Raw genomic sequence first — 8,706 nt, 5'->3', positions numbered from 1 at the left:
CCCCAGCGTAGCCAAGGATGCCCAGCATCACTCATGGACCTGTTGCCACCCCAGCCATGGTGAGGGCTCCGAGCCCACCGCCCCTCCCCAGGGCCCCAGAGCCGGCATGTGCAGTCCCGGGGGGCAAGGGGGTTCTGGCGCAGCCTGGGACCCCCACCTCCCACCCCACCTTTACCTTCCCCCTCTGCCAGCATCTGCCCTTCGACTTGTGTCTGCTGCTCCGGTGGGTAAAGCCCAGCCCAGGCAAGGTTTAGAAGGCGCTGGTGGGTGACCTCTGAATCCAGCCGGCCGCCACGGGGAGGGAGATGCTCTGCCCTGCAAACAGCACATAACCCCCGTGAGATACGGGAGTGGGTTTTCCCCACATCGCTTCAGGCCACAGACACCTTTATTTTGGGGACACACACACACACACATACCGTACCTTCACGCAGGGGAAAGCGCTGCCCCGACCCCTCCAGCACAGCTTCCAGGGGCAATGCCAGGGGATCCCGGGGAGACTCGGTCACCTCAACCTCAATCTCTTTGTGGGTGATGGTGAACTTCAGTTTGTTGCCGAAGTAGGAGACGCCAGTGACTTTCAACTCATTGATGTCATCGGGAAAGGCTGGGTTGAAGCGGAGGCTAGTCTTCGTGATCCTGGAAAGGCAGGAGCAGGTCAGTGGTGGGAGCCAAGGCAAGGTTGGAGGGTCAGCCACCTCCCGGCCAGCACAGCCCCACGCAGCCCAGAGGCCCCCCTGCCCCCCCCTCACCCCCTGCGTGGGTGGGCAGAAAGTCCTTGGGGTACCCCAGGGACCTCCAGGCAAACCCTAAACACACTGATGAAGAGCTACTGGGGTCATGATTCCACAGGCCAGCACCCTCAGGCATTCCCATCCCTCTCCCTGGAGCTCTGTGTCCAGTTCTGGGCTCCCCGGTTCAAGAAAGATGAGGAACTCCTTCACCAAAAGATAAAATCGAGCAAACAGCTCGAATCCTCCCTCCAAGCCCTTGCTCAAAGTCAAACAGAGCCCGTTCATGTGTTTTGGCTTTGGATGAAGAAGGACAACTGGCCCTCTTATCTCCAACTCAAATCTTGACACGTGAGAGCCCTTGGCCATCACCTCCAGCCTGCCAAGAGGGCTCAATGGACTGGAAGGAATCATAGAATCATCTAGGCTGGAAAAGACCTTTAGGATCACCAAGTCCAACCATTCCCCTAACCCTGCCATCCCACCACTAAACCCTGTCCCTAAGCACCTCATCTCTCCTTCCTTTAAATACCTCCAGGGATGGAGACTTGACTACCTCCCTGGGCAGCCCCTTCCAGAGCCTGACAACCCTTTCAGTGAAGAAGTTTTTCCTAATATCTAACCTAAACCTGCCCTGGCGCAACTTCAGACCATTTCCCCTTGTCCTATCATCTGTTACCAGGGAGAAGACGCCAACCCCCACCTCGCTACAGCCTCCTGTCAGGCAGTTTAGGCTAGACTATCTAAAGGATAGATGAGGTGCTGAGGGACAGGGTTTAGTGGTTGGATGGCAGGGTTAGGTTAAAGGTTGGACTTGATGATCTTAAAGGTCTTTTCCAACCAAAGTGATTCTACGATTCTAGTTGTAGAAACTACTAGTTTAGAGGACTCAAGAGATGCCCAAGAGACTGGAGAGCCGCAGCGGCCGGCCAACGTGCCCGTGGCTTATGGCGGGCAGGGCAAGAGCATGGCCTTGAGGGCTGCACTAATGTCACCTCAGCATCTGTGGGCGCTTGGGTGGAGCCACCCATGGCTTGAGCCTGTGCCAGGGGGGCCCAACCTGACCCACACACAGGGCAGGCGAAGACCTTGGAGCCTCGCAAAAGCCAAGATTACGGTTTCCAGCTGGGAGTATGGTCGCTCACACCCAGCTCCACCAAGGAACGGGTGGGTTCCTCAGCAGCTTCTGGCCACACACGCACAGAGGGGGAAAAACAGGCAGTTAGCGCTAGAAGGTTTCACTGGAAATCAAAAGGCTCATGAGGTTGATCCATCCGCAATTAGGCTAAGAATACGCTTGGGAGACTGCTGCTCCAGGGTGGAAACCACGGGGCTGCTTTGGGTACGAGACTCGGCTCTGAAATTACATGAACAGCGTAATGTTTTTTCTAAGATATTTTAATGCTGTGGCGCTGCCATTTGATGCCACAGCGATGCCAGCCGAGCACTTTGCTCCTCCCTGGGGGCCTGCAGAGCCGCGCGCCTGAGGCTGGCAGATTGCTTTGGAGCAGAAGGTCGTCCCCCACTGCGCCCAGCGGAGATGGGATGCCGCAACAGCCAAGCCAGAGGACGGACTTAGGGAGCAGCATTTATCTTCCCAAATGGGCAACTCACTCATCAAGCGACCCGGAGAGTCTCTCCTACCTGTTCCAAATCTGTTTCCAGTCCTTAAAGTGGGAATAGGCTATGGCAGCGCCGTGTGGGTAGAGGGCTGGGATCTCCATTTACAAAGGTCCCATTGGACAGACCACAGCACAGAAGCCACAATAAGCAGCAGATTGGCAATAAATTAATTTCATCAGGTTGGGTCTGTTTTGCCCGTGACAGTAGCTGGCCAATTATCTCTCCCTGTCCTTATCTCGACTCACGAGCCTTTGCATCGACTTTTCTCTCCCCTGTCTGGTTAAAGAGGGGAGCGATAGAGCGGCTTTGGTGGGCCCTCAGTATCCAGCCAGGGTCAAAGCCAATGGCTTTCGGCACTGACGCAGCGGGAGAAGAGAGGGAGCCAAGCTCTTCATTTCTGGTAAGAGCACCCCATTCCCCACCAGTGACTGTCCCCAGCATCCACAGTTCACCTGGGATCATCAATGCTCCTGTTTGCTCGTTACCTGCTGGGAGCTTTGGAGGATATTCCGGATGCTGCAAGTTCCTTTCCTTTTCCTGAGTAAAACTGCACTGCTCCTGCTAAACAGGGAGGCTGCAAGCACCGGGTAGCTGCTTAGAGATGAAACGTGACCTAGCGAAGGTCTCACCTGAACCCGGTGTAGCCAAAGAGGACGGCTTGCAAGAATCCACCCATCCCTGTCAAGAAGTTCACAGCTCCTGACCCATCCGAGTTCTCCACCCAGATCTGCGGTAGCAAGAGAAAGGAACGACTCGACACTCGGCAGTGGCACTGGGGCTCTTCACACGGTTTGTGGGTTCGAATACACACACCGTCATCGCTACGTGGGGTGTCGCAATGACCGTGCCCTGCTGCCCAGCCCACCACGGGGCTGTGGGTGCGCCCTGATGCGCCGCTAAATGCCACCGTCTCCATTCCCCATCCCAGCCCTGGCTGGCAGAAGGAAGCCTGGGGCGAGCACGATACCGACCCACGGCTTCGGGATGCCTGGTAGGAAGTGGACGCCTCCTTGTTGCTCTTTGGAAGCACGCGGAGAAGAGACAGAGCATGCAGGCACCCAGCACAACAGAACCCTAACCGAGGGACCGCAAGTGTGGGCAGCATGGGCTCCGGTCCCAGCGGTGCGACCTCCTGGGGAACAGGCATGGTAGAAACACCGGGCGCTTGTCCCGGGGCAGCCCCCATGGCGTGGCACGTGGCTGACCTTGAAGGGCTCCGTGATGTTGCTGAAACACTTGTCCAGTTGGCTCTGGGCTTTCTGCACCTCCTGTAGCTCCAGCCAGCCCACCGCAAACATGCTCTGCAGGAGAGAGGGACGGCCGTTCACCCCAGGGGTGGCACGACAGCACAAGCTTCGGAGCCACGCCGCAGCCGGCAGGGAATCGTAGAAACCTTTGGGTAGGAAAAGACCATGGAGCCCAACCGCTAACCCATTGCTACTGTCACGTCCCTCTGACCCAGACGCCTCCGCTGCACATCTCCAGCTCCACGCCGCCCGCATCCCCTCGCCTTTCAAAGCGTGTCTGACAAATCCTGCCCACTGACGGGGCTGGCAGCGGCTAACGCGGAGGGAAACACCCGCCTCGCGGGTAAATCCCACCCTCGGGCTTTGCCCCTCTCCTCACCCAGGTCATGGCCGGCCCATCCAGCTCAGTGACGGGTTCATACATCTCCAGGTCATTCCTCCGGACTTCAGAGCTCATGGGGTGCATGAGCGGGAATCCGAGCAAGACGACGTCAGCTTGTTTCACAGGCTCACCTGGGGAAAGGAGCCGGGCAGACCTTGTGTGCCAGCTGGGCGTCGCTGGTACCCGGTCTGTTTACTCATACCAGGAACAAGCCTGACTCACACGGACCCACAAGCTTCAGAAAACAAACCCCACATCCATGATGCCTCATGAACATGAGCCAGCAGGGTGCCCTTGTTGCCAAGAAGGCCAATGGCATCCTGGGGTGCATGAAGAGGAGTGTGGCCAGCAGGGCGAGGGAGGTTCTCCTCCCCCTCTGCTCTGCCCTGGGGAGACCCCACCTGGAGCACTGGGTCCAGTTCTGGGCTCCCCAGTTCAAGAAAGATGAGGAACTCCTAGAGAGAGTCCAGAGGAAGGCAACAAGGATGATGGGGCGACTGGAGCATCTCCCCTACGAGGAAAGGCTGAGAGAGTTGGGCTTGTTCAGCCTGGAGAAGAGAAGGCTGAGAGGGGACCTCATCAACACGTACAAATATCTCAAGGGTGTGGGTCACGAGGACGGAGCCAGACTCTTCTCAGTGGTGCCCAGCGCCAGGACAAGGGGCCATGGGCACAAACTGAAGCAGAAGAGGTTTCAGTTGAACGTGAGGAAGAACTTCTTGACCTGGAGGGTGCCCAAGCCCTGGCCCAGGCTGCCCAGGGGGGCTGTGGAGTCTCCTTCTCTGGAGATATTCAAAGCCTGCCTGGATGAAGTCCTGTGTAACATGCTCTAGGAGAACCTGCTTTAGCAGGGGGCTTGCACTGGATGATCTCCCGAGGTCCCTTCCAACCCTTGCCATTCTGTGATCCGCAGGGAGGACACCTCGTTGCTGCCTCGCTAGAGGAGAACAGCAGCTTATGGGTTGCCCTTGGTGCTGTCTGCTCGAAGTGGCATCGAGGCAGGACACCAGCACAGCCCAAAGGCAAGGGCACGCAGACCGGCACCACCCGAGCTTCAGGGGCAAAGGAATAGCTGCCACCACCCCGGGCACCCAGATTGTCCTGCCCCTAGCTGGGAGGAAAGGGCCACCAAACCGGGCACACGTTCCCACCAGGACCCTTTGCTTCCAGGGGGCCGAGTGCCGCTGGAAGGGCAACACATGCTACTTGGCCTTGGGAAGACAGCCTGGCCTGTCACCGGGGGGGCCACAGCAACCACACCACCTCCAGCCCAGCACTAAAGGTCTCTCCCTACCCTCTGCGTTCCCAAATTTCCTAATTTTGCGAGCCCGCTCATAGGAGAAACGATCCATCAAGAGGCAGAAAAAACATCTGCAAGCCAGGCTCTCCAGAGTGGCAACCCAAACGCCGCACCGGGAGAGCACGGCGAGAGGTTTTCGCTCCGGCCAAGCACTCAGCCGCTGTTCCCGTGTCCGAGCAGGAGTCCCCGCTTCTTGTGGGCTTACAGAGAAGGAGCCACGGCCAACGCAAGGGCCCGTTGCTGCCTCTCCGCTCACCTGGGCTGTAGCCGTCGTACTCGGGATGGTATTGCTTTTCGGCATCAAAGGGCACCTTGACGTTCTTGGCACAGTCCACCCACTCCTCTGGCACGGGGATCAAGAAGTCCTGAGCAATATTAGCTGCAAAATTTAAGCTGAAAAGCAGCATGGAACAATGCTTTATGTCAGGCATGGGTGCCCGTGACCCCTCGGAAAGGGGAAGGGAAGAAAGGAAGCAGAAGGAACTAATTGAGCCATAACCGCAAAGCGGAGCTATGCTGGAAGAACACGGGTCAAAGCTTAAGCTTGGGGTAGCAGCTTTCATCGCTGGAGCTGGGAGCCCGCCCCGCTGGCTCTTGCTGTCTCCAGCTGGGTAATTGTACAGACATCTCATAAAGGCAGGGAGAGAACCCCCCACCGTGAAGTGACATCCCCCTGGGTCCCATGCGGGCACCCGAAGCGGGTCGGGTGAGCTGCCACGGGGCCACCTCCCTCCTTCCGCTGACCGTAGAGGCGGGCGAGGGAGCCCAGCTCCGCGAGAGGCACGCGAAGGGAGGGATGGCGCATCCTGCGCGGGACTCCCGCTGCCTCCGACCCCTCCGGATCGGCAGAGGAGAGAGGGGCCGGCGTTTCAACAAGGTGTGTGCGTTACCTCCGCCGGGCCACGGCGTTGGTGTAAGCGGAGTTATCAACCCGGTGATGGTACTCATCGGGGGGCATGACACCTGGAAGGGGAGGAAGGGGACACTTCAGGCCACAGGGCTTGGCAGGGCTTTGAGTCCTAGTGCAGGGGAGCGGCAGGGGGAAGGGAACCCCTCCGGTGATGCCTGCCCACACGGCGAGGCGCTGCCCCTGCGTCCGGAGGGATCCCACAGCGATCCCGATGCGGCGCTCGGGAGAGGAGGACGTAAGCAGTGCTTGCCGTGAGACAACCTGGCCCCACGGCTTTGGCCAACGGGCAGCAGATCCCTCAACCTGAGGGCATCTCCCTCGCTTCACGGGCAAGGTGACCTTCAAGTCGGGAACTTTCTCAAGTCATTTGATTAAGCCAATCAAGTCGTTAAATCTTCCCCTAGCTACCAGCTCAGCTCCTTCCTTGGCTGCCAGGTTGTTCCCAAGAGAGACGGCCACTTCCCAAGAAAATAGCCATTTAAAGAAGTGACCCCCTTGGGGGCACTGGGGCTGTCTCCAAGGATCTTCGCACCAAGAGCCCAGCCTGCAGGAGCCCCAGGGGCTCTTCTAGCTCCCATCACCCCTGTTTCACCAGACCCCTTTGCTCCAACCCAGCCTTCTCCTCCCACAAACACCTCACCTCCATTTCTCGTTTTCTTCCCCAGCATCCCCATGGGAAGCAGCCCAGCCCTGGTGACCTGCACCCACCCAGGCATCCACCGGAGCAGGACCCCTGCCTATGCAGCCCCTTCCCCCCGCCGGGCAGCCCCGCAGCTGCACGTGCTCAGCACCGACCGCTCCAGATCCTGTTCTGTGATTCTATGATTAACTCCCGCAGGTCTCTTCAAAAAGGCTTAGAAAAGTCCTTCCTCCCTAAAGCCTCCGTGCTTTGTCTCCTCTAAGCGCCCCCCGTCACCACGGCAGACCTGGAGCACCACCCTGGAAGGAAGCATCCAGGGGTGGTTCCACAGGTGGCAAGCAGCCGAGAGAGAAAAGAGCCGATAGAGTGGCACTGGAAGAAAGCTGAGCATCTTGTCCTGTGCTTGCACAGATGCAAACATTATCTGCGAGATATTCCAGAGGGCAGGAGTCCGAAGAGTCCGTGCACTCTCATCCAGGTCTGGTTGGAGGAGCTCTGAGCCTCTGCTGGCACAAACCCCTTCCCTACGAACAGGTCTAGCAGTTGCAGAAGTACCTTTGATGTGGTAGCATTGCTCCTCCGGGCTCCACACCATCCTGCTGCACCAGTACTGGGCCACGGCACTCACCACCTCCCAGCCTCCATCCTCCCTGAACAGCTTCTGGTCCTGGAGGGACCCAAAGCCGGAGAAAAACAGGGACATGAGGGAGATTTGACCAGACCCAAACTCAGCAAGAGGACAGAGGAGAGCGAGACGGACACAGAGGCAGAAGAGGTCAGAAAACTGGCCTGGGTTGAGCCAAGGGGATGCTGAGTCGCCCGGGAGGAGCAAGGACAGAGGAGGCAGCAGCTGAAGAAGGGACCCTGGGGTGCTACCAGCAATTCTGATGGGAGCAGACAGCAGCAGAGTTTCTCTGGGAAGAGACGGTGACCACCCCCAGATGCCCTGCAGTCCAGGCCATCGGGGTGGCCACCACCTTTACCTGTGTGGTGTGATAGTACTGCTCGAAGGCCATCAAAACGTCCCCAGTGACGTGGATTTCTTGGGCACCGTAGATCTCCTCAGGGCAGACTTCCCGGCCTGTGGCTGCGCTCTCCCACGGGAACTTAGCACCCTGCCAGCAGAAGCCATCCATCGGGCAGCCCAGCGCTGCAGCTTGAGGTGCCCTGCCCAGCCCACCAATTTCGGGCACCGCTCCGCTCATAGCCCCTGGCTAAAACTGGAGCCAGAGAGGAAGAGCACAGCCCAGCTCTCCTCCCCGGGCGTCGGGTGTCCCCGGCCCCCCCCCCCCCGCCACCAGCCCTGTCCCCACCTTGTAGCCTTGCTCCTGCGCGTTGCGCAAGGCCCCTTCCAGCCTGCGAATCCGGTACTCCAGGATGGCCCGGGCAGCTTCAGGATAAAACAGCAGAATATTCGGGAACATCCAGGTGTCCTGGAAACATCCAAGCAAGGCAAGATGGTGGGATTGGCTGGTGGGGCACCCAGATGCTCCCACCAGTCTCACCCTTCAAGTCTGCCCCATCCCAATTGCTCTGACCATGATTTTGCTGCTATTGAAAGATGCTGTCCTGTGGGCTCATTAAAAGGGATAAATCCACATGGGACTGTTCCTGCCCCTGCCTGCTACCCGCTGGTATCTCGCTGGGGTGATCCCAGCAGGACCTCCCACCGTGCAGGAGAAAGGAGGCAGGAGTCCTCCGAAGCTCTGGAGAGGGTCAAGACCCCATGCAGCAGCAGAAAGCAAGCACACAGGGTCCACGGGACCGAAAAGCCCTTTCCCACCGAAAGGCCAGGCTGGGTTTAGCGCAGGAGCCTCAACGTCACCCAGCAGCGTCTCCTGCCCATGCCATCGTTACTCGGCTGCCGAGGGCG

General features: G+C 58.7%; 1 protein-coding gene across 1 annotated transcript in view; it reads right to left on the bottom strand.

The window, feature by feature from the left end:
• Nucleotides 1-250: 250 nt before the first annotated feature.
• Nucleotides 251-8,706, bottom strand: part of PGGHG (protein-glucosylgalactosylhydroxylysine glucosidase) — a 13,394-nt gene continuing 4,938 nt past the window's right edge. Inside the window, exons 5-14 of the mRNA XM_009640591.2 lie at nucleotides 8,147-8,266; nucleotides 7,817-7,948; nucleotides 7,389-7,500; nucleotides 6,174-6,246; nucleotides 5,540-5,676; nucleotides 3,981-4,114; nucleotides 3,560-3,655; nucleotides 2,984-3,081; nucleotides 425-639; nucleotides 251-315 (exon numbers count right to left, since the gene is read on the bottom strand). Of these exons, the coding sequence (XP_009638886.1) occupies nucleotides 251-315; nucleotides 425-639; nucleotides 2,984-3,081; nucleotides 3,560-3,655; nucleotides 3,981-4,114; nucleotides 5,540-5,676; nucleotides 6,174-6,246; nucleotides 7,389-7,500; nucleotides 7,817-7,948; nucleotides 8,147-8,266 (1,182 nt within the window). The remainder of the gene's footprint in view (nucleotides 316-424; nucleotides 640-2,983; nucleotides 3,082-3,559; nucleotides 3,656-3,980; nucleotides 4,115-5,539; nucleotides 5,677-6,173; nucleotides 6,247-7,388; nucleotides 7,501-7,816; nucleotides 7,949-8,146; nucleotides 8,267-8,706) is intronic.

Source organism: Egretta garzetta, unplaced genomic scaffold (genome assembly GCF_000687185.1).
Source record: "Egretta garzetta isolate BGI_Z169 unplaced genomic scaffold, ASM68718v1 scaffold746, whole genome shotgun sequence".
Lineage (NCBI taxonomy): Eukaryota > Metazoa > Chordata > Aves > Pelecaniformes > Ardeidae > Egretta > Egretta garzetta.
This window is presented reverse-complemented; position numbering and strand designations above follow the sequence as displayed.